The 25,777-nt window shown below is 42.9% G+C and overlaps 2 protein-coding genes across 2 annotated transcripts; one reads left to right on the top strand and one right to left on the bottom strand.

Moving 5' to 3' along the window:
- The first annotated feature begins 141 nt into the window (after positions 1-141).
- TK2 (thymidine kinase 2) lies at positions 142-14,829 on the top strand. Its single transcript, XM_063313045.1, has 10 exons — positions 142-399; positions 3,720-3,757; positions 5,030-5,104; positions 6,910-6,963; positions 7,536-7,625; positions 8,401-8,474; positions 11,079-11,167; positions 11,923-12,002; positions 12,718-12,798; positions 14,120-14,829. Exons 1-10 carry the CDS (start codon positions 225-227, stop codon positions 14,216-14,218), a joined length of 855 nt encoding a protein of 284 aa, XP_063169115.1. The 5' UTR covers positions 142-224; the 3' UTR covers positions 14,219-14,829.
- A 3,861-nt stretch (positions 14,830-18,690) lies between these two features.
- On the bottom strand, positions 18,691-23,241 carry LOC134504039 (uncharacterized). Its single transcript, XM_063313043.1, has 2 exons — positions 22,701-23,241; positions 18,691-20,375 (listed from the first exon to the last, which is right to left on the bottom strand). The coding sequence occupies exons 1-2, from the start codon at positions 23,013-23,015 to the stop codon at positions 18,954-18,956; spliced, it is 1,737 nt and encodes a 578-aa protein (XP_063169113.1). The 5' UTR covers positions 23,016-23,241; the 3' UTR covers positions 18,691-18,953.
- Between the last annotated feature and the right edge of the window lie 2,536 nt (positions 23,242-25,777).

Raw genomic sequence — 25,777 nt, 5'->3', positions numbered from 1 at the left:
GCTGCGGTCGGCTGACGCGGAAGCGCAGCCGCGCCCCTGCCTTTCTCCGGTTGCAAAACGCAGCTGCTGCGCTCACGCCCAGGAAAAGCGGCGTCCGCGAGCGCAGCTGCTTGGGCAGCGGAAGGAAGCGGGTCGCTGGCCTGGGCGGCTGCTGCTCCTTCCTTCCTTCGCAGCGCGGCCGCCCTCCGGTTCCTGCAGGAGTCAGGCACGTCCGGACGTGGGCGATGTGGTTGGTGCAATCGCTCCGCCGCCGGCCCTGGCTGACTGCCTGGCACCTCCGGGTGGCCGGATCTGCCTTGGGCTCCTGCCGCTGCAAAGCCGTTCTCCCGGAGCTTCGTCCCCCCGGGCGGCCGAGCGATCCACGCCGCCGCCTGGCCGGTTCTTCTCCGCGCGCCTCTTGTACGTCCAGTCCGGCCGGGGTCCTTGCCGGGGCGGGGGGCGCGGGGGCTGCAGAGGCTGCTGGGCTGCTGCTGCGCGTTTCGTGCGATCCGTCGGAATGCGCAGACGGTTCCTGCGTGGCTCCGAGATCCGCCTCTCTGTTGAACGTCCCTGGAAAATTCTAAAATCCCGTGGAAGTGAAATTGAATCGTAAATCGCCTGGGTTTCATTAATTCACTAGAGGAACAGATGGAGTGTTTAATGTCCCTTGAGCTGGAAAGCTTAAATTGAAGCTGTTTACGACGAAGAGTTGGGGCGTTTTCAAGAGAAACAGCTTTACTGTTTCAGCTTTTTTTTGGGGGGGGGGAGGGATAGCTCGGCTTTGATGAAGTGGCTTGTGACGCACAAAAGCATATGTCGTGATAAATGTATTAACTGTGAGAGTGCCACCAGTTTCTGTTGTGTTTATGAGAGTCAAATCCTGCCATTCATTCAGGAGTTCAAGGTGGCATTGGTAATGCTCCCTCCTACCGTTTTTTGCCCGCAACAACCCTGTGAGGTAGGCAGGGCTGAGGGAGAGTGGCTGGACCAAAGTCACGAAGGGAGCTTCTGTGGTTGAGGGTAGGCTAGAACTGAAGTGTTCCCCCTCCTACCCCAACAGCTTAACCCCTGCCCCCCAAAATGTTGCAAAGTATTTGTTGCAAAAGGCTAATAAGAGAAATTCACTGGAAATTCTCCCTGGCATTGTTCCTCTTAGATTTGTAATTTAAGTGAAACCCAAATGTTAAGGGATTCCAATCCAGGCCATGTTTCCTGCATTCACTCAGATTTGTTCCTGACTACATAGGCAGAGTTATATTGATTTTTCCATAGTAACACTTTTTCCTAACTTTGTTCTTGGAAGCAAAGGAGCCTGAATTGATACCTAGATGGGAGACTGTCTGGGAATCTTATGGCTGTAGACAAGACTAGGAAGTAAAAAAAAATAATAAATCAATGCCACGCCACTTCCATAATGCTGCCAAGAAAATCACCCGGGTGCAATCAGCGGAATTGAGTTTGAGTTGAGGTCATCTTTTAAAAATCCTTCTAGGAGAGAAATATTTGGTTTTATTTATTTTTTTGGCTGGACTTAATGACGACATAGGTTGAAATGATGCCTGTGAAATAGAGTTGAATGGCAGACTAGATGCCAAAGTGAGTCTCTCTTCACTGGACTGGGGACAAGCACTTGCTTTCAGCTTAGCCTATGTCTGAATGGAGGTGGCTGATCTTGAGGAATCATCAAGCCAAGCCAGTCCCCACCCCCACTCCCACCCCCAGCAATTGGCATTTGGAGGCATATTGGTCAACTGTCCTGAATAGAGCTTCCCTGCCTATTTGAATCAGCTTATGGTTATAACATTGAGCTTGGTGTAGTCTGTGGTCTTTGCTACTCTCGTTTCCTGGGTAAATACGCCAGGGGTCCCAGAAGGCCTTGCTCTGATGCAAGAGACTCCACGTCCTGCTGCATGGTCTCAGCCTTCCCACATCCTTCCTGTGCTGCAGTGTCTCCTGTGTCTGCATCTGCTGTGGGGAGGACTGAGTGCTGTGCAGGTGTGTCGGTGGCACTTGCATTCACACCAGCCTTGAGTTGCCTTTCCCTTCCTTTTCTCTTTCTCCAGCAAGGCAAAGATGTTTGACTTTTTCTTTCACACATTGGGCTACAATACCTTTTAGCTATATTTCGCACTAGCTGGGGTTGCACATCCTATTTACCAATCTAATGGCTTAGTGTGATGTGTGAAACTTGTAAGGAGCAAATTAAGTCACATTGATTGCAGGCCTTGCAATTAAATTCTGCGGTGAGCATTCTTCGTACTGTTGATCAGGATTCCAGCAAGGCTGTCCAATCTGCTTTCCCCTCCCCTTGATTTTCTTTTGGAATAGTTTCTATTAAAAGAAGATTTTACAAAGATTTTTTTAAAAATGACAGAAACATTGAAGAAGAAATAGAAAAAGAAATTATAAAAAGGTAAAAGAAAAAGTGAAGGATAATAAAAAAGAAAAGAAAGATATCTGGTGACTTCCAGTCTTCTTTGCAGCAGTTGCAAACATGGCATTTGCCATCTCCACCTCCCCTATTGCATATCATAGTTCCCTTCTTCCCATAAACAAACCCTTTTTAATCAATAAATCCCAAAATCACCGGTTCGTTTTTAACCATTTTTAGCAAGGATTCATAAAGGGTTTCCAGTCTTTTATAAAAGTAGTTGTAGTTCCCTCCTTTATCAAACAAGTCAATCTAGCCATTTCTGCAAACTCAGCTATTTTCACAACTCATTCCTCCATTATTGGTATGTCTGAAATCTTCCATATTTGTGCATATCCTTGCTGCAGTTACCATATACTGTATACATCTCTCTCCTTGATTTGCCATCTCTTCCTGCTCCCTAAGGATTTGTACTTTTGTAAACCTCCAAGTTGCCCTTAAACCTGTTAAAATCTTCCTTCCTTGCTCGTGTGATGCCCTTTTTGCTACCTAACCAAATCGCACCCTAAGTATTGAAAACTAAAAGGAAAGGTTATTTTGTTCTATTTATATCCTATATTATTTTCCCCATGGAGCTTGGGGCACTTTATGGGATTCTGTGTTCTATTTTTGAAGCAGTCTAGTGTGGTGGATTAGACTAAGCGGGTCCTATATAGCACTTAGCCATAAACTGTACAGTAGTTTGTGAATTACAATAGATCCACTTGAACAATATGTTAAGTTCAAACCAAACCACTGTTTGGCTTCCTGTGGTGTGTGAAACTAAATTAAATTCAGCCAGTGAGTGTCTTTACTAAATGATCAGGAGTCTGGTAGGACCTTTTCTGACTAACACATTTTATTAAAAGGCATAAGCTTTTGTGCAGCAATTTGTTAGTTGGAAAAGGTGCTACCAGATTCCTTCTGACTTTGCCACCGTAGACTAACATGACTCTCCTTCCAAGCAGTGTTTCTCAACCTTCAGATGTGTGGACTTCAACTGGCTGGCTTCAACATGGCTGGCTAGGGAATTCTGGGAGTTGAAGTCCACACTTCTTAAAGTTGCTAAGGTTGAGAAACACTGTCCTACAGTGTCATCTAAATGAGGATTTGAAGCAGGTTCTCTTTAATTGGATACGCTAACCTTCTCTAATTTAGCACCTTCTAGATGTGTTGGGATTATAGCTCCCAGGTCAAAAGACACCATTTTAGGAGGTCCTGCTTTAACCTTTATACTATATTGCCCTTTCCTTTGTAGTACTGCTAATATCTCAACTTACTGCCAGCACGAATTACTCTTCCAAATTAATGCCTTTGTTTTGTTTTAAAGATAAGCACCAGGCAAACAAGGGAGAAAGGAAGACAGTTGTGAGTATGAAGTTCCCATATACTGCATTAATGAAAGCAAAGCTCTTTGTGCATGAGGAATTATTGCAAAATGTTTAACGAGACAGTGATGAAAATGATCTCTATGCATTTCTGAATGCAAACTTGCAAATCTTTTTTTTTTGGGGGGGGGGTCCCATGTGTTATAAAGGAGAGGAATAAGAATATATGGGTAGTATTTTTTAAAAAGACTTGGAGCATACAGTTTACCGATGGGGAGGATATGTGAAGTCCACTATTGAAACCCCAACTGAAGTAACTTCACACCTGGAACAGATAGTTCATGCTCATTCTCTTGATTTAGGACAAGACAGCATGGACTTTGTGCCACCCTTCTTAGATGATATTGGATGCATGCATCAACTCTTCCAGTTTATCCAGACCGGGAAACTGATTCTACAAGCAGACTAGAACTAAGCTTTACTGAAGTAGATTAAAATAACAGAATCTTGCAAGTTGGGTTGTCCTTTTCCTCCCCTCCCTCTTATGCCCCAGGGCAGTGTTTCTCAACTTGGCAACCTGAAGATGTGTGGACGTCAACTCCCAGAATTCCCCAGCCAGCCATGGGGAATTCTGGGAGTTGACGTCCACACATCTTCAAGTTGCCAAGGTTGAGAAACACTGCCCCAGGGAGTCACGAAGGAGCCAGCTGAGTCGCTTCCTAATACTTTCGCCTTTCCTAAGGCTTAAGGAATATTTCTGCCCTTGTTGTTTCTGTAACAGCTTCTGAATATTTCCCTCAAGCCCATTCCATGGCTCTCTACAGCATGGTAGAGGATGATATTCTTTCAGCAGAAGGTTCAAGTATATAAGACCTTTTTAACACCCCTATTTTGGATTATATTTTTGTTTAAGAATATGGTTTTATTGTATTGTATTTTAATGATGTTTTTTTCTGGTTTTATCCTGGTTTTATTGTAAACCACCCAGAGTCACTCTTTCAATGAGATGGGCGGAGCTAAATTCGAAATATAAAATAAATAAATAAATAAATATAAAGACACTGTGCACACCTATAAGATGGCTTAAACCATGTCACATGATTAACTGGTGATTTAGAATGTGGGTTTGGGGGGACTGTTTTTAACTTACGTAGAGAGATTAAAAAAAAGTCCTGTGGATTTTCCTAATTGAGAACAAGGCAGGTCCCAACTTTCTGCAGAACTTGAGCATTTCCTGTGAGCTTGCTTGCCTGCTGTCATTTCATCTAGTGCCAGTCTTAAACCAGGATTTTGTTCTTTCTGTTTTCGTCAGATCTGCATCGAGGGGAATATTGCTAGTGGGAAAACAACTTGCCTGGATTATTTTGCTAAAAACACTGGCATTGAGGTGAGGCATTGTGGGTTCTGTTAAATTTGTGAGTCATATGAGTGTGCGTCATATGAATGTAAACAAATATAGTCAGGATTGCACTTCACATATTCAGTGAATTCCTGCGGTATGAAGTATTTTTTCCCCCCACAGTTCCTTTGAATATCATGTCTTGGTGAGAGTTCCAGAACGGCTGCTGGGTCCCCACCCTTGTAACTACTTTGTATGACACTTACTTCCAATGTCTCGTGGCAGATTGCAAAAACATAACAAAATGATTCATTCGTAAAATTCAACTCCACAAAATGCATAGCACCTGAAAAGCCTTGGTGAAAACTTTATAAACTGTAATAAAGGGGAGGGGGCTGCTACAATTTCAGTGGCATTTTGCTCCATAATATAAGCCTGTCCTTGGAAAAAGCAGAATGCATTGCTAACTGGTAGTCTGAACCTGGTTTAAACCCATCTCACCCACGCCCTAGTCACCCCGTTTGGACTATTGCAATGTGCGCTACATGGGGCTGCCCTTGAAGAGTATCTGGAAGCTTCAGTTGGTTCAAAATGCAGCGTCCCGGATAGTTTTGTGCAAGCCTATATTTGTGCATGTGTCACCTCTTTTGTGGGAGCTGCATTGGTTGCCAATTTGCTTCCGGGTCCAGTTCAAGGTGCTGGTTGTCACCTCTAAAGCCCTACCTGGCTTGGGGCCAGGTTATTTGCAGGACTGCCTTTCCCCAGTTACATCCACCCGGCCCAGCAGAGCAGGGAGGCAGGGTGTGTTGCGGGTCCCTCCAGTTAGAGAGGTACATCTAGAGGGGCCAAGGAAAAGGGCCTTCTCCATGGTGGCTCCCTCTCTTTGGAACATTCCCCCAGAGATAAGGTTGGCCCCCTCCTTGCTCCTTTTCCAGAAGGCCCTGAAGATGTGGTTTTGTCAGTGGGACTGGGGACCCCAGGCTGCTTCGGAGCCAGTCAAGTGGCTGATATGAATGTGTTTGCTGCCATCGTGGGGTGTGTATTGTGTTTTTATGGTTTTTAATTCTGTAAGCTCCCTGGAGTCACCATGTGTGAGTTGGGTGGCCTTATAAATTTGTTTAATCAATCAATCTCTCTGCCACTATATGTCAATTTCAGAAATTGTGTACCACTGCATCGCTTCTGAAATTGACAGATATTGGCTTGGCCCATCACAAAGGGTCCTGGTGTTAAGTCCCTTAAGCTCTTTTACAAGATAATGGTGGAGGGATTGACAAGGACTGGCTGTGGTTGTTCAGAAACTTAAGGAAGGTGCAGCAATAACAAAAAAACGTTCTGGGTTTTTCTTCCTTTTTATTGAACGAACAGAAAAATCAAGACCAAAAACCCCTTAAACATTGCAGAATTAAAAAGAAACACAAAGCAGAGACAGAAATGAAGCTAATGAAAATAATGAAAAGATCACAAACTTGGGAGTATACATATGTATTGTATTCATTTTTTTTTCCTTTTTCCATCCACATGGTAGTGAAAGAACGTAAGAGAATCTTAGGAGAATTTTCTCAAGGACAAAATATATTTGTCTTTGGCAAGGCAGTGGGCTGTATAGAACTCACATACATTGGAAGCAGTTGGCTGTATAGAACTCACATACATTGGAAGCAGTTGGCTGTATAGAACTCACATACATTGGAAGCAGTGGGCTGTATAGAACTCACATACATTGGAAGCTATCTGTCTAAGAGTACCAGCTGCTAATCTTTTGCTTTTCTTGGTTGTTTCTCTAGTCTAGGCTTCAGAGAAGTGGACTGAAACTTTCTGTATTGCACTGATTTTTTAAATTTCCAATCCAGGTATTGCCAGAACCAGTGTCTAAATGGAGGAATGTTCATGGTCACAATCCTCTGGTAAGTTTGCCAGAATGAAGCCCCTGGACTTCTTTGCTGCTGAAATTGTTTTAACTGTTTGAATGCCCATGAGTTACAGTGAGAAATTTAATCTGAACTATCCTTATTTAAGACCAGGAAACATATTCATTTTCTGTCTAAGTTCAGGAGTTAAGAGATCTTAACAAAGGGGTAAGTTTCTTTACAATAAGGGTGTTTCATACGACTTACTAGAATAAAGAGTTCCAAGACACCATATGTTCTATTTACCCTTCATAATTTAGTAATAATTTTTAACCCTTCTCTTCTGAAAATAGTGGTCTTGGTTCTCTAAGTGCTGGTCCTTTTGAAGCCAAAATACATTTAGGCCCAGAGGAAGGTATGAATCACCAACTTTCCTTGGTGGCTAGTGTCCCATTGAGAACTCAACATGCTCAGTAGGCCCTGCCCATTGAGAAGAAGAAATTAAATGAATATTAGAGCATTTGGAACTGTCTATGCTCCTGTAATTTATATGGCAATAGTTTGTTATCCATTCCATTCTAATTAACAAACTAAATACAGTCCTAATTTTTTTTTCTCCCCAATGCCAGGGCTTAATGTATCAAGATGCAACACGATGGGGGATGACCCTACAGACTTACGTGCAGTTGACTATGTTGGACTTGCATACAAGACCGATGGTATGTCTTCAAGCTGCGTGCTCCTTTTAATAGCAGAGTTTTCATTCTGGACTGGAGAAAGACTGTACGCAATTTGAATTTACTCATCTCTCTCCCTTGTTGTCCCTTCCACTAATGGAATTTAAGTTGTAAACTCTTGGGATAGCCATGGCTTTGAAACACTTCTGCTCCTCTGTAAAAGACAGCTTTGGCTTACATGCTTTCCCTTGAGGTCTGCATTCCAGTGGTGGACAGAACCAAAATGGGCAGAGTTGACCAAGTGGGTCAAGATGCGCTTCTGATCCTCTGGCTGCAAGTTCTCTACCCTGTTGTAATCTAGTACTAGAATCCTAATGTTAACGTTAAGAGCTGGTGTGCCATAATAGTTAAGATCCTGGACAGGTATCGGGAGACCCTGGTTGAAATCCAGTCCCTGCCATGGATGCTGAATGGGTGATTTGAGTCAATCACCTTCACTTCAGCCTATTTCCGTGGCTTGTCGATGTGGGGAAAAATAGGAGGAGGGAGCATTATGTAGTTGGAGTTCTTGAACAAGAGATGGGATTGAAATCTAACAAAGTTGGTAGTTTCATAATGGCCTTGCTGACGTTAAACAAGCCTTAAGGAAATAAATAAGGGCTATCCCCTTTCCACAAAGAATCTGTAGTCCAGTGGATCTGAAGATGCTGCAGAACAACTAATTCCCCCCCTCCCCTTGAACAGCCAACCATCTGTGTGTCTACCCACCCACCCACCCACCCATCCCTCTAAATTGCTTTTGACATTTAATTTGCAGATTTCTCCCATAAGAATGATGGAGAGGTCAATTCACAGTGCAAAACACATTTTTGTGGAGAACCTATATCGCAGGTACATTACAAAGCTTGCTTTTAGAAGAGTGGCTTCATATTTACATTTTGAAATGTTGCTTTTAGTTCATTCTGTACTAGCTTGTTATCAGGAGCAGAGCCAAATCATCTGCAAATTGTCAGTTGCACACCGACTTGCTAAGGCACACTGGCTGTGATTTGTCTTACAATATATTTTCAGTTTGTCTTCTCATTATTTTTGCACACTACATAAAGGAATAAACATACAGCCCAACTAGACGTCTGTTCTGAAATATTGGAGGAAGAAGCAATGTGTTAATCCACAAGGTGGCATCTCTGCTACAGAGTCTCTTGAGCAAAGGTGCAGATGTGATGGTACAAAAATGCCTTTTGGTTCTCTTTTGTCCAAATTGCTGCAGAAAAATGATGTAGCATCTTTCTGATTGCTATATTTCTATACGTGCATGGCTTTGAAGAAAGTTACTGTTTTTGTACGTGTGCATATTGAATGCAACTTAGAAGCCTTGATAATTGTTGCGTTGGGTGGGAAGCTATGCACTAGTTTTATAATATCAATCTTGTATTCATTAAGTCTTGAATCTTGTTTTCTTTTCTATTATTTAAAACCGCACTATAAATAAGCAAGCCACAGCTATATTCCAACCTCACTCAGGTTACCTATGGATAAGAAGGCTTGTTGTTGTTTATTTGTTCAGTCGCTTCCAACTCTTCGTGACTTCATGGACCAGCCCACGCCAGAGCTTCCTGTCGGTCATCAACACCCCCAGCTCCCCAGGGAGGAGTCCGTCACCTCTAGAATGTCATCCATCCATCTTGCCCTTGGTTGGCCCCTCTTCCTTTTGCCTTCCACTTTCCCTAGCATCAGCATCTTCTCCAGGGTGTCCTGTCTTCTCATGATGTGGCCAAAGTATTTCAGTTTTGCCTTTAATATCATCCCCTCAAGTGAGCAGTCTGACTTTATTTCCTGGAGGATGGACTGGTTTGATCTTCTGGCAGTCCAAGGCACTCTCAGAATTTTCCTCCTAGTGAAAGCATATGACTTACCTGCATGGAATTTCACATGCTCTCCTGCATACAGTCCCTGGTTATTTGTAGTAACCAGGCAACACAGGGCTGATTCATACGAACATTGAAGTAGTTCCAGTAAATGATTACTGAAAATAGATACATCAGATCTATTACATTAAAATATTTTGGCTTGATTGTGGTTGAGGTGGAAATATACGGAGGTGAGGGGAAAATATATTCATTGATTCCCAAAGAAAAGTAAGGACAGCCTTCAACTAGGATGGATGACAACTAGAAAATATCAGGATTGTTGGCTGGACTGCGAAGTCGAGAATATACCCCAGAGGAAGACAATGGGGAATTGCTCCCGTACTGCTGTGAAATATTTATTTATTTATTTATTATTTACTTGATTTATTAGCTGCCCATCTCACTTTTCCAAGCGACTCTAGGTGGAGTACAACAGGGTTAAGAAACAATTAATACATTAAAAAGTATAAGAAGTATATAAAACCCAACTAAACAGAGAATAAGAGACGAAGGGATGGTCTTTATTTGACAAATAAATATATGACCAAGATGTATCTATGAAAGCATCAGGAGCTGAGCTTGACTTAAGGGAGACATTATCTGCCTTCCAGAGGTGGCAGAAAATAGCAGATGTTAGCTGATCTCAAAAAATGCTGAGCAAGGTTGTCCTGCTTAGTACTTGGAGAAGAGCATTCCAGGGTGGTGGGCTAGACCAGGAAGCTAAAAAAAAAGAATCCCAGGAGAAAGCAAACTACTTCCATATGGTTGCCAAGAAAACTGCATGGTCTGTGTGGAATCAAAGGAATCCTTAACTAGCAGGATTGACGTCATGGTGCCATGAATACCTACCAAGCTCCTAGAGGTGCCTCTAACCTCCTATACAGGTAGTCCTCATTGAATGACCACTTGTTCAGTGACAGTTTGAAGTTACGATGGTGCTGAACAAGGGGGACTTACGACAAGTCCTTGTAGTTGTGGCCATTGCAGTGTCCCTGTGGTCACATGACTGCAATTTGGATGCTTGGCAACTGGCTCGCAGTTACAATGTTGCAGGGTCCTGTGGTCACGTGATCGCCATTTGTGACCTTCCCTGCTGGCTTCCAACAAGCAAAGTCAATGGGGAAGCTGGCAGGAGGTTGTAAATGGTGATCATGTGATTGCTGCGACTGCGTGGAATTCACCTAATGATAGCAACTGGGACTATCGCAACTGCTGTCGTAAGTTGGTGTGGTCATATGACATGCTTTATGACCACGTTGCTTAGTGATGGAGTTGCAGGTCCCAAATGCCATCTTTAAGCGAGGACTACTTGTATGTACCCACAAATCACACAGACAAAGCCACAGACACGCTGATAAAATCTCATGATACCTTACTTGAGACTTTGACAATCAGGTATGAGATCTTGGTGATTATTTTTAGAGAGAGATTTTGGCCAATGTACGTCATTGTGTGATGATGCAGAGAAAGATTACCAGTCACTGGTTGATAGTATGAAGATGACTAACAGAACTGTTGACAATCTTTTTTATTTGAGTGGTACCACTGGGTGTCTCCTCAGATAATTCTCCTGTATTTGTTGTAGTGGGAAAATGCCAGAAGTAGATTACATCATCCTGACTGAATGGTTTGACTGGATCCTCAAGAACATGAATGTGTCAGTTGATCTGATAGGTAACACCTCCATTGATTCTTCAGGGGTGGGGAGGTTTCATGGCTACTTATCATTAGGGACACCTTTGGTAATTTGGGTCTTATGAAGAAGGGTCTCCAACATGATGCCCGCCAGATAGTTTGGATTTCAATGTCCATAATTCTTTAATCTCTATGAATTAAGGGAGTCGAACTTCAATATATATGGGGGAACTAGGTGAGGGAAACTGGAGTAAATATCATATGTAAAATTGTGCTTTTTCTTTTTCTTTTTAATAAAGTAGATGCTTTTGTGTTTTTGTGTGTAAAGAAGATTAACCTTTTAGCTCCAAATTCTTTTTTTCCTTTGATAGTTGAAAATCTAGAATAAGTTCACCTTCAGTCTACAATTGCATTGAGGGCTTCTTCCAGTAGTTTTCATGTTGTATACTTAGCAGTTGATTATGTAAATGTGCTCTAAATTTTTAACTGATTTATCACTTTGGGATATTTTTCCCTGAGTAGCGGGTAGATTCCTGTAGGTATAATTTCCCTCTGAGCTTTCAAAAACTGGCTGGATCCTTAAGAATATTCAGTTCATTTTGGTATGCCAAACATTTTGAATGGGAAATGCTGTTTCAAATGGGTAGCTGTTCCACATTCTAACAGGCTGCTGTGACAATTTTGGAATTCTTTCAGGGTTGAATCAGCTCTGTTTCTGAGTTAAAATACTTCTGAAATGATTGAAACAGTCTTGCGTACGTAACCGTTTAAAACTTTAATTTTTTTTAATGCAGTTTATCTACAGACCTCTCCTGGCATGTGTTACCAGAGACTCAAGCAGAGGTGCAGGGAAGAGGAAAAGGTCATTCCGCTGGTAAGAAGGAGGTCTTTCAACTTTTTGAAAGTTTACAGTTTGGCTGGTAGGAAGCAGAAAGGAAAGACTTTAGTTCCCTAACTGGCATCCACTGGGGGAGGGGAGGCCCATTGTGGACACATGCATGATAATGTCATCACACAAATTATGCAACTTCAGTACTTCCATCAGATGTCCTGAAGTGAGTGTGGCTTTGTGTTGTGATACCCTGATCCACATACCATCATTTTGATGTCATTGTGGTCTGTTTTGGATATAGCTGAAGAAGATGCATTCTATGATTAGCAGAAAGCAGATTCTTCGCTAAAGTTGTCCCTGCGATGTCTGGGTGATGTTCCCTGCCTATTGACAGCAAGTCACAGAACAGGAAGAGTCCTTTCCATGCTGCCTGGGGAATTCTGGGAATTGAAGCCCACACATCTTAAAGTTGCTGAGGTTGAGAAACACTGCTTTAGGTCTTTGATTTGAATTCCTTGCTCAATTAAAAGATCCCAATTGCACCTCTGCCTGAAGAGGTGTTGAATGTCCACCTGGTTGCCCTGTTGCAACTTACTACATCAGATATTTGGCAGTAATTGCAACTATTCTACATTTTGCATCTAGAGAACATAAATCATAATTAATCAAAGTACTTTTGGTTCTACTGAAAAAGAAAGAAAAGAGAACCAGTCATTCCTCTTTCTCCTCCCCCTCCTCCTTCTCCTCCTCTGGACAGGAATATTTAGAAACTGTTCATCAGCTTTATGAAGACTGGCTTATTAAACAAACATTGTTCAAAGTCCCTTCTCCTGTGCTTGTAAGTATATATTCCTGATTATTTTAAAAGACAGTTTGGCCAAGGCAGGAAAAGGGTGTCTTTACAGGCCTTTTACTATGTTTGTAGAAAAAATTATTGCTCTCCATCTGGTCACGCCCAGCACTGACTATCTTCAAATGCTTCTTTGACTTAAAATAACTTTTCTGCAAGAAAGGGAGACATTTTAATAGTGCTGTTACGGTCAGCAGACAGACAGTTTGGGTTTCAGCAACATGGTTCTTTCTAGCAAATATGAGAAGTCAATTTGCCACGGTGTTTTAAAAGAGACTATTTGGAGAACTTGACCATTTCTTGTGGTTAAGATGGCCAAGCAGTTGATCCATGCTTGGTGTGCCTGGTTTGGCTTCTTGTAACGTTTGAGGGCAGGTCTTCCTGACCTACCTATCTGTCCATTAGTTGAGGTCCAAACTAGCATGGTCTGTGCGGTCCCGGACCTTTCCCACTTTACCCCCATTTCTTCCTTCTGCTGACTGGTCTTCAGGAGTGTTCAAACTGCTGGTGCTAAGCTTCTAGGCTCTTCATGCAGAAACATCTGGTTATTTGAATAATTTGATTGCAATTCATGTTTCTTTGTGCTAGGCTTGTCTGGGCAAGCAATCACCTCACGTTTGATCCCTCTTCCATCTAGCTCCTACTCTTTGTAATTGTCTCCCCCTCTGAACTACATTTGGGGTCTGATTTCCTGAGCTTTAAAAAAGGCACTTAGACCATTTCCTTTTCCAGGAACTTTATAAAGCTTGAAGATCTATTCTTTTTGGTTGCTGTACCTGATACTGGCATAAAATATGGGTGTGGGAGTTAGACAGAGGTGTAAAATTGATGTGTGTACACGCGCTGCTGTGTTGCAATATTTACACCTGTATAAAATACTACCAAAAATGTTGTTAGTTGGTGAGGTCACATGTTGGCTGGGCTTTATACATTGCCCCCCCCCCCTTTTTAAACATAGCTTATTATATGAACTAAAATTGGTTGCATTTGCATGTATGTGAAAACCAAACAATGCTTTTAAGGGCAACAGTCCTGATTGAATAAACCACAATGTGAATGAGCTGTTAGTGCAGGTAGCCATTTGCTTTGAGGAAAGGAATTGTTTTGCATGCCATCTGAGCAAAGAATGATGGATGCATATGCCAAACAAGCTGGTATTTGTAAGCCAAGAACAAATCCTGATTTAGAGCAAGCTCAGGAATGTTGGCTCGTCTAGCATACAGTCCCAATTCCAGACTTAGATATTGCATCATCCATAGATTTTTTCAGAGATGTGCTTTAGTATTTGATCACTTGGGTCTGTTTTAAGGTGCTGCAGGCAGATGATGACCTGCAGGAAATGATGGACAAATACGAAGAGAATCAGGACCAAATCTTAATGCTGGACAACACGCAACACCATCTGTAGAAGTAGCTGCCTCTTACTGTGGAAGAGGCGCTGTTCCCCAAAAGAACTTCCCAGGGGATATCACAAGCTGGAGGGAGCTGTAGGCTTGGCTCTTGCAAGTAGCTCGATCGGTGGGCTTGGAAACTTGAGGGCATTCTGAGCAGCTTTGCAGAGTTGTCCAAGTGCTGGAATGACCAAATTGCTGAGAGAGCCTACCAGCTCCATGCAAGATGACCCACCCTGACTGCAGCTGGTCTTGGGAAGAGCTGGATTCTGCACACGCCTCTGAATCCCCTCCCCATCCACAGCCCCTTCCCTGCTTTTGAACTCCCCCTTGTGGAGTGAAGTATAAGAATCATCTACAAGGGAGCAAATACGTACATAGGAAGTGTGGCTTTTTCTTCTCTTTCATAGCAGCCCTTCTATTTTTATGAGCTTGCACTTACACTGCTAGTGAGAACTGTGAGATTCACAAATGAAGGAGAAATATGAAGAGAATCGGAACTAAATGTGTAGCTGTGGCTTAATTATTTCTCTTGTCAGCCGAGGCTGCTGTTTGGAGTTAGCAAATGCATAGCTTGCTTTCTGAGAGAGCCTGCCTCAAATACAATCACATTTAAATCTTATTTATTTTTTTAAAAAGGAGTTTTTATAGAGGAGGGGTGACAAAACAACCAGCCAGGCTTACTACCAGTACATACTAATTGCATACCTGTTAATACTTTATGTATATTAAAACAGCTTATGCTCTGGATAGTCCAGTTCTTTTCCACCCAGGAATACATAAATCGCATAAATTAAATGAAACAGGTAAAGCAGCAAACAGATGGTGGACTGTATTGTGTTGACACCCAAAGCTGGGTTTTGTCGTCAGAATTCATTCCTGGGGCCCAGTTTTGAAGGCCGTGACCCACTCCTGAGCACCATCCAAGGCAACCCAACCAGGATTCACATGTTTTTGCCTCTCACCCTTCCCTGCTTCCAAGGGCGGATACTTCCCAGGTGTTCCCACATTGAGTCTTTAGGCAGTCCAAGCCCTTGTGAGGTGTTGTCTTCCTGTAAGAAGAGGCACAGCTGTGGGCTGACGCCCTCCAGGAAACCATCAGGAAGAGGGAGAAAGTGAGACAAGCGAAAGTGCCTCAATCCTCACCAGGTTGCCTTGGATGGTGCTTTGACCAGTGAGCACAAGACCATTAGATGACCCTGGTACCTGAATCACTTGCATGGGTGTGTCCAGGCAGGATGGGAGTGAATGTGGTCCAACCCCCAGCCTTGGGTTGAGAATTCTGGTTTACTTTATATTCCCTAAAAGTCAGTTTATTTGGAATTATTCCTTTACAGAATTTCGTATTTGATATTAAGAGTTGGGTTTAAACAACAGTCATACTGGATCTTATGACTTACGTGAGTTGTAGATAAATGATGGAGAGCATGCATGTCTTTTAAATCTGCCTTTAACTGTTACCTAGTCTGGGGTAAAATGTTGCCCTTAATTGAGATGGGAAGATGGGTATAAGTTTTGGTTCTGGAATAGAACATGTGTTGGAAAGTACATATTTGCACTGAAGAGAATGATTTTGCTCAGTTTCTTATAAAAAACCCTTTTTGTACAAATGCTTGTATTAGATGAGTATGGAACTTTGTTTAGCATGTTGTAGAAAGAAACTCCTATTAAAACTGCAGTTTACCAGAGTAAGAACAGCAGATGTGATTCCAAGACATTTATCATTCCTTTCCTTACTACTTCATTAAAAATGTCTCATGGGTTATTGTCTCAAATACCCCAATTAAAGAGAACAACTGTCAGCCTGTTATTTAGCTTATTCTCCTTGGGGCACTGAATTCTAAGATGGAAGAGATGGTTGCATCTCTTATTTAAATGGGCAATGTTAAAAAGTTAGTGGCAGAAAATTAACATCTGATTCAATTATCCCCTAAGTGAGCTACATGGTGATATAAAAATATAAGCATACATTAATAGTCTTTAATAAATTAACAGTTATTGCCAGGGATTTGATCTATGTCAAGATACAGTGGGAACACTGCAATCTTACCTATTTTCCCACCAAATATTAAATATGGTAATCATTAAAATGTTTTCAGACTCCACAATTGGCCTCACTCCAGTTGTTGAAAGAGAGGACTTTTGAAATAACTGCAATATAGGAAGATTCACAAACGATTTTGTATAGTACGCTCTTGAGGGCTGGATAGGAAAAAATTCATTTGGCAGTGGACTCTTACTTCATGCAAGCCTACAGTAAGACTTTGAGGATACAGCACGTTCAGTCCAAATACTGAAACAGAAAACTATGCTATTATCTTCCTATGGGGTGTTCTTCCAGCCTTTGTGTGTGTGTGTGTGTGTGTGTACATGCCTTTGAGTCAGTGTTGACTCCTGATGACCACCTGGACAAGTCCCTGCATTTTCTTGGCAAGATTTTTCAGAAGTGGCTTGCCATTGCCTCCTTCCTAGGGCTGAGAGGGAGGGACTGGCCCAAGGTTACCCAGCCAGCTTTCATGCCTAAGGCAGGACTAGAACTCTCCTACTGTGCCTGATTGGCTTTTGGGCTGAGAGGGAGGGACTGGCCCAAGGTCACCCAGCTGGCTTCATGCCTAAGGCTGGACCAGAACTCAACAGTCTCCTGGTTTCTAGCCTGGTACCTTAAACCACCACACCAAACTGGCTCTTGTGTAAGTACCCCAAGAAAAGATGGCTTACAATTTGGGATATGATGGTAGGAAAATGTTATAAACCGAACAAAGACAATTCAAGAACTTTTTTTAAAAAAATCCAGAAAAAAGTAGTTTCGAAGCAGAAACAAAAATATTTCACAGGGAATTCTTCTACCTTGGCTTTTTGGGCATTACTTATAAATAGTCCATGTTCTGAACAGCGAGTGTCAGCCGCTTGTGACAATGAGTGAATGGGTAATGTTCAACTTCAGTTTGTATTGATTTTCTTAGGCTTCTTTCTTGCAGGGGTGAGAAACCTGCACCCTTCCAACTGGAACACCCCAAGTCCCATATTCCCTCAATATTAGTCATGTTAGCTGAAGCAGATGGGAATTGAAGTCTAACCAATTTCTCAGCTCAGCCTTGCTGGCAAAGGAGCACAAAGTGAGTTGGACTCACATGGTTAGAAGTAACAACCAAGAATGGAGTCAGAAGGTATGGTGTGAAATAACTGAACATTTTCACAAGTGTTCCTCCACTAGATGTTGAAAATATGTCCCATGAAATGTGCTTGACAGACCATTGAATGTATTGGCACTTCAGTACGTGTAATATGTAGGCTGTATGATTATTTTAGTTCATTACCACAAGACCACATTTTATGGATAGTCTTTTTTGAAATCTAGTTGATTGACCACAGAGGAGACAAAACATTTATCCAGAAGCCCAGAAGAAGCCAAAATAGTGAGAGAAAAAGCCAAAAGGAGAAATAAGTTTAGCATTGCCCAACATAGTTTTGGATCCAAATGGCTTTTCTATGCGAGATTCAAAGGAAATTATTTTTTCCTCATTTTCATCTGTTGTCTTTTTTTTTTTTGATGGAGCAGACAACATACTACAATTTAAATGCTTTCCCCCTCCCCCAGATTTCCCTGCTGGATCAGCTGAGTCCAAAATGCTTTTTCTTAAATAATAATAATAATAATAATGATAATCATACCAACATTTTTGGGTTCTTAGTTTTCCCTCAAATTATTTTTGGTTATATTTCAGTACAAAAGCAGCTTCTGTTATCCTTTGTCTTGTAGTCTAGTCAACCTGTTATATTGCAAGGAGTCTAACAAAGATGTAACAATGAACTAATCAACAGCAAACTTGGAGCTATGCAAATCCCTTTGACACTCTATTTTTCTGGGTATCTTTCATACATTAAAAGCAATTGTATTTAAAGTAACAAATGACATTAAAAATGTTACAAAAGTACCATGGTTCATGTATTTATGAAGCTGCCTATTATGGATTTACAATATTCAGGATCCAGCCAAATCAAAATCAGTAACTTTTGCTTATAGAGGTAGGTCTTGTTTAGTGACTGCCTCAGACAGTGACCGTTCACAGTTACAATGGTGATGAAAAAGTTTGCAATCAATCCTCGCATTTATGACCTTTGCAGTTGTAAATTAGCCACTGTGATTGCTAAATGAGGACTACCTGTAATCTTGTATCTTAAAGCTCATGATTAAACATTGCTTATCTATACAGCTTCTTAGTCCTAGTTCTTTATTCTGGATAATTTTCAGGCACTTAAGGATTGCATAAAAGGTTGGAGAACTACAAAAAGGAAGAATAGGGCACTCATGTTCCTCCCACTGTGTGTACCCCACTCTAGCCCGGCTGCTAACCATTAAGCAGAGAGAAGGCATATGCAGAGGAGACTGGTCGGAGCTGCATAAGTAGATGAAAAAGGACATGGGTGCCATGGAAGGGATGGTGATTTTTTTTCCACCCTGTAGATGCCTTCACATAGCAATGCAAAAACTAAAATAATAAAAAAATGGTAATATGCTTTCTATGGTCTCACAGTAAGAGGATGCTAAAAATCTCATGAGATCTTAGCTGAGCACTTTTAAAGTCCTACGAAATATCACATGATAACCTCTTGCAAGATTTCACCATTTGATGAGAGGGCAGGGATCTAGCAGACACCCTGATGCTCTTAGAGACCATATGACAAATCTTGCTGTAGCTGCAACTCAATAAACCCTGACTTGTTAGTCCCAAGCTCCCAGGGAGTGACTTTTTAGTTATCTTTGTTAATAACAACATAACTATCTAGGCTCGGTTCGCTCATATGCACCGCACGAGTATCCAAGTCTGCCAAAGATGAGTGGAGGGGACATCCTTCTTGCCTACACTGAATACATGCTGGAATGTCACCACAGTACTGAGCCTCAGAGGGAATGGGACAGGTGGAAATAGGTGGTTCTCCGACATGCTTTAAATACCCTTCTGCTTCACGCACAATTGGAACAACTTCTAGATGTCTGCCATAACTTGGACCAGGAGTGGGATATTTGCACCCAGTGATGTTACTGAAGTGATCTGATGAATAGAGGTCCATGTTGTAACTTTCTCTATGGGGTAGGTCTGCAAATTTCATCCCAGGATGATAAAGTTCTTCAGTGACTCTCTGGCTTCTTGCAGACTCTGGATGTGCTGTTTCTTCCACAGGATACATTAACCTCTCTACGCAGTCTTCCTTGTTCCTTGGCTGCTTATCTAACATCAAGGCTAAGTCACTGGAGGACTTAGATGGCTGATGCACCATGCTGCCTTTCAGTTCTTTGGGTCTGTCAATTGTATCTGACCCATGAAGGCTCAGACACTTCATCGCAATGCAGATCTTTGATTCAATTGTCTTTTGACAAGAGTCTTGAACCTGGTAGTCATAAGGAGTTTTGTTTACCACAGTAGAGTCACTGAGGATAGCTAAGGCTTGAGGCCCACTTTCATCAGAAGGCAGAAGAGTGAGTGATTCTGCCCCACTGGCTGGTAGGCCCAGCCTTGTTTCAGTAAGCCAGGTCTCCTCTCTGGTTGCTCTCGAAGAGGGGGTGGAAAAGTGGAGAGGCTTTTGCCCAATGACAATGTCACTGTACTTAATCAGAAAGTCCTCACTGTCCATGCTTTTGATGCAGGAGTGTGTTGAGGTTTCCCCTGTTTGGTTTTGGTTCATGTCCTGATCAGGAATCTGTTTGGAAGCAGCTGGCCGAGTCTCTGTTGCAGTGCATCGGAGACCAATGTCATTTCCGTGCTCCATCTTTTCCTGCTCATTGAAGGCACGTTGGCTGTGGCTCAAGTATGCCATTCCAGGATTTGGTGTCCCGTTGCTTTCTCCAGTTATCACATAATCTTTTCTTTGTGAGATTTCCTGCTTTTTATCTAGGTCAACGCAAGGAAGACAATGTTTTTGGGCCCTCTTCTGTAGAATATCAGCCAGGTTACTGTCTTTCATGTCCCCTGCAATTTCAAGAAGGTCTTCGCATTCAATTCTTGCAAGGAATATTTCAAATGCAGTGTGTTCTGCTTCTTCCGCATTTAGTTTTCTGACCAGTGAATATTCAGTGGCAGTGGTGGCAACATAGCCAATTTCTGACAGCAGTTGTTCTATTACACTTTCTGGAAGAACAGACTTTATATAGTATACAAAGTTTCCTGTAAAAGTCTGGAGAGAATGAGAAAACAACATCAGGAAACATCAGCATGGAGAAAACTTAGTATAGTACCATTCTGAGAAATTATGGGTTGAGGTCCTTCATTGGGGATACCATCAACAGAAGAATTCAGACTTTAAGCATGTCTTGTTGTAAACTGCCCAGAGTCCCCCCCTTGGGGGAGATGGGCAGTGACAGAAATTTGAAAAATAATTGTCTGTCTGTCTGTCTGTCTGTCAAGCAACAGACCAAGGACTCATATTGGCTGGCCCCAAAGAACCATACTAGTTTTAGAAATCTTCCTTCCTGCTGACCCTCCATTTTATGTCCTCTGTTACCTCTTTACCTGAGATGTAGTTAGCTAAATCTGGCCTTTGGGATATCTATTATTGGACAGGCATCTGGCAACATGATGAGTAGATCTTAGCATCTTTAAGGGATATGGCATGTTATCTCAGCAGGATTTAGTGGAAACAAGGCTGGAGTATTCTTGTTATCTTCTTGTTATAAGTAGCCCTTTCTGAGCACTTATATGAGATCAATAAAGTACTTAGTGGGAGTTGAAATGTAACAAATCTGGAGGGCACCAGGTGGGGGAAGATTGGGTGGGAACACAACCTCCATCAGCATTGTCATGACTGGAAACAGGCCCTTTACATTTTTAGTGTTAATTTGTCTCCACTTTCTATACTTCCTTTTTCACACTCTGAGGCTCTTGGTTTCAAATGATAGTGCCTTCTTCTTTCTTTATTTTTAATGGTGAAAAGCAAACATTTCATTTTGTAATCAAGGAATAAAGCTGACTTATTGAGCTAGCCATGCAGACTATAAATCAGGAATGAAACCACGATTCTTCAGTTCCATGAGCCAGTTGCTAAGTTTCAGCGCAAATGGAATCTTTCCGGGGCAAAGAGAGGCTCAAGAGGCAGCCCCGGATGGGCTAATGAAAGGGCTCAGAACAACTAGTCCTCTTTTTCTCCAAAATGCAGGAAGGGGAAAAAAAAGTGATGGGGAAACACTGGGGAATGGTTTCTTCTGCCTAGGCCAGTGTTTCTCAACCTTGGCAGCTTGAAGATGTGTGGACTCCAGCTCCCAGAATTCCCCAGCCAGCACTGCTGGCTGTTGAAGTCCAGACGTCTTCAAGTTGCCAAGGTTGAGAAGCACTGGCTTGGAGTCTTTCCAAATAAAATGCTGTGAAGGAGGAAGGAAGAAAGGAAAGTATTTGCCTACTCAAGACTTTCTTTACCTCTTTAGGAAGATGCCACATCCCACTTGCAGGATTTTAACTGTACGGTCATTTTAAGGTAGGACACATGGGAGCCCTAAGCAGGCACATCACAGTTAACAACCACTCTTATTCCTCCAACCAATGCAGGGTAATTTCATATATGGTGTAACTGAGGTTAAGGCGCTGGACAAACACCATGTAGACCAGGTTCAAATCCATATCCCACTATGGCAGCATTCTGGGTAGACTTTGGATTGACCACCCTCTCTCCACCCAGCCTCCCTCCTAGGGTTGGTATTAAGAGAATTAAATTGGAAGATGGAGTCTACCACCTCAGATGCTGAGTGGAAAGGCAGAATAGAAATCCAGTTCTAAACTGGAGGCAGAAGTATGTCACCTTGAGTTCCAAGGCAAAGCAGGATAAATCTAACCAAGGAAAAATTAAACTCCAGGTGGGCTTGACAAGATCAGGTCAACCTGGCGCCCTCTTGATCTGCCAGACTCCCACTTCTGTGGTCGGGGTGGCTGGAGATGAGGGTAGAAGGAGCTGAAAACATCAGAAGGCGCCCAAAGTCTAGGATTAGGATTATCTGAGCTGGCCACAAATGGTTTGCATCTTCTGCAAATACTTCCCAAATCTCTTCATATTATGGGAGAGGGATCTCAAGAACCTGCAACTACTTCAGAAGAACTGGATGCACATTGGTCCTGTACAGATTTCATGCCAATACGTCATTTTACTAGTAGCATTTTTAACTGTGCTTTATTATGCTCTCTATGGACATTACCAGGAAGGTTAGGCTCTGAAATTAAAAAGAGTGTTGAACGAAGACTGGGGGAGACTCTGATTCTAGTCTCTGCTCCACCACGGAAGCGCTCTGGAGAGCCCCGGGACCTCTCTCCGCCCAGCCTATCTCACAGGATGGTGATTATGGGGAAATCGGAGGAAGGATTTTTTTTTTTTAACCGTCTCCGCCTTGGGTTCCTGGAGGAAAGGCGCCCCGTCAAGGCGTGAAATGGCGAAACCCACCGGGCAGCTTCCTTCCCCAAGCTGAGCCTACCCTGCGCTGCTTCCTTCCCCGGTCTGGCCGGCTCAGCCCCGCTTTACCTTCAGCGACTTGATTTCCTTCCTCCAGGGCGAGAGGAAAAGGTTGACACACAGCAGTTCCAGGTAGCCGAAGGCCTGGCTCAGCTCTTGGAAGACGGTGCCTGCCTCGCGCTGGCCGCGCATCATCCAGCAGCTCTCCGCGATCGTGCCCGCGTCCCACTTGCCCGCGTCCGAGACCCGCAGGCGCCCGGCTCGGCTTTTCAGCGGCGCTTCGTCGCAAAGGCGAAGTTTCCCTTCCGCCCAGTTGGCACGGTAGAAAGCCAGGTAGTCTTGCAAAACTTCGCGCAGGGCACCCGCCGACGGGGCGCTCCTCATTTTGGCCTCCGCGGGACTTTCCTGCCCTGGCGCCGCGCTTAAGCGGAGCCGACAAACGGGGAATTCCACAGCGCTTTAACCAGCTTCCCAGGACACGGAAGCGGGGGCTCACACGTTCGGCCTATTTTGGCTCTCGGGGGCGGGGGGAGCGGAGAAGGAGGCCGCCATTGGCCTGGTAGTTGCCCTCCCCGCGATGCCAGTGGTTGCGCCTGCTGTCGCTCAAGGCGGTCCAAAGCTTTGGGCGTTCGTTGCTTTCACTTCGGGCTCTCCCGGAACCGGGAAATGGGCGGTGTGGCAAAGCGAAAGTGAAGCCGGAGGAAAGAGGGAAGTTGAGGTGGTGGTGGTCTGGGTTCAAATGCAGCCCAGAGAAGACTGGCCCGCTTGCTACGGGCGTTCAACTCAAGAAGTGCCACCATGCGTGATGGGTGGTGGTTTTTACGCGTCGGTGCAGCCGGCTAAGCCGTGGGACACTCGCCCCGACGCCCAGCCCTGGAGCGGGGCCGTTCGAAGTACGCGCAGAGAGTGCGACGCTTTTCTTTCAGAACTGGGAAGCCAGACAGTCAAAATGCAACGCCGTGAGTCCAGTATTTTGGGGTTATCACTGTATGCCGTTCTGGGACCTAGAATGCTGTATTAGCTGAGCGCTTGGCCGATCCGGCAAACTCTTCCTAGATTCATAGGTGTTTGGAACATTGAGAGCCAGCTTGGTCTAGTGCAGTGTTTCTCAACCTTGTCAACTTGAAGATGTGTGGACTTCAACTCCCAGAATTCCCCAGCCAGCATGGAGTTGACGTCCACATATCTTCAGGTTGCCAAGGCTGAGAAACACTGGTCTAGTGGTTAAGGCTCTAGACTAGAAACCAGGAGTCTGTGAGTTCTAGTCCTGCCTTAGGCATGAAAGCCGGCTGGGTGACCTTGGGCCGGTCCCTCTCTCTCAGCCCAATTCACCTCACAGGGCTGTTGTTGTGGGGAAAATAGGAAGAGGGTGGAGTGTTAGGTATGTTCCCTGTCTTGAGTTATTTATAAAAAATAAGGCAGGATAAAAAAATCTTAAGAAAAAAAGTTACTCTTAATGAGACCTCTAAAGACATCACTTTCCGTAACTTGGTTGTGCCACACACCGTCAAAAAGTGCTGCTGAGCTTTTCATGGAAGGATTTACAAATTCCTACAGAAGAAGAATGGATGAGAAAATGGATGGAATTAGCAGAGATGGTGAAACTGACATTTGATTGGAAAAAAGATTTGTCTAGCTTTGTTTCTACTTGGAAACTGCTTGTAACGGAAAAAAATGATGTTTTGGTTTTGGGAGTTGACAATTAGGTTGGTATAGGTAATAGAAATGATGTTGGTTATAGTTAAAATGTAGAGTAAGAGGTTAATGCATTTGTTATTTGTATCTGCTGGAGAAGGTCTTCTTGCTTTATTTCTATTTATTTCTGCACTCTTTATGTCTTTTTTCTTAGTCTCTCTAATCTTTTTCAATCTTTCTGTATTTTATGTTGAAAAATTTAATAAAGCTTCTTTAAAAAAAAAAGTGCTGCTGAACTTTTCTAAGAACTGCTGGCACCTCCATAAGCTGTGGAAGGGTTAAAAAAAAGAAAACTCCAAAACATTACAGATAAATGAAAGCTTCAAATGAGCGACCTCCAAACGTCTTGTGGATTCTGTTTCATACCATGTGGAAGTATGTTCTCATGTCAGGAGGCCATTTATAATGTTAATATTTTATGTACCATGTATAATATATATATGATGTATAATACATTAAGTATAATGTCTAGCATGGATACAAGTCAAGGACTGAGCTTTGGAATAACCTGTTAACCTCTGGAACACCCAGTCAAGAAATAGAGAGCAAGCTTTTGAATCATTCAGTGTTTAAGATTTGGCCAAAGCGTTATTCCATGTGAATTTGAATTGCTAGAATATTTCTAACCCCAAAGAGGCTGGTTTCATGCATAAAAACTATCCAGGTTTTTTTTATTGCTCTTCTCTCTGGAATCATTATACAATCAAATATCTGTCATTTAAACAGGGGCATGAAGTACAATTTTCCTTATGTTATGCTGCATAAAGAATCATCACAGACTGGTGTTTTTTGTTTTTGCATTTAATTGTTAATGGAATCCCATGCTTTACAATATGTAGCCTTCTGTATTCAGAGGCAGATGCCACCTTTCTGCTGCTACATTTCTAAAGGTTGCTAAAAGACAAACAGAGCAAAACAAGGTATATTATGCTCTTACTATGATGTATCAGAAGAATGGGACTGAAAACAGAGATGGGAAAAGCTATGCCAGTGTAATGGTTCAGACCTTTGGGCTGGGGAGACCCATATTCAAGGCCCCCCGTGACCGGAGAGCTGGCAGGGTAATTCTAGACTAATCACCCTCACCCTACCCAATTCCATGGGGTTGCGGTTGTGGGAATGCATTTAGGGGAGAACCCTGGGGTTTTGAGAAAAGTCATCATATAACACAATGAATAAAGTCAATAAGGAATGAAAAAGTTATTAAAAATAAGAATTAGAGATTTTTAAAAATCAGGTTTACATCTGGAATTTTCAGATGTAACTCGCCATCATCACTGAACTTGCCAAGTATTTTCTTGTCATTGATGACAAGTCTGGGGGAGGGTTTTGCACATCCTGGCAATTCCCGTTTGTGATCATTGCTTGCTCACTTACCCTTGTCAAACAGGAAGTGGCTACAAGGGGGAAGACAGAGAGACCTAGTGCACTGGGGCTGTAGATAGGAATGA

Source organism: Candoia aspera, chromosome 11, assembly GCF_035149785.1.
Source record: "Candoia aspera isolate rCanAsp1 chromosome 11, rCanAsp1.hap2, whole genome shotgun sequence".
Lineage (NCBI taxonomy): Eukaryota > Metazoa > Chordata > Lepidosauria > Squamata > Boidae > Candoia > Candoia aspera.
Note: the sequence above shows the minus strand (reverse complement) of the source record. Positions and strands in the feature narration are given on the sequence as shown.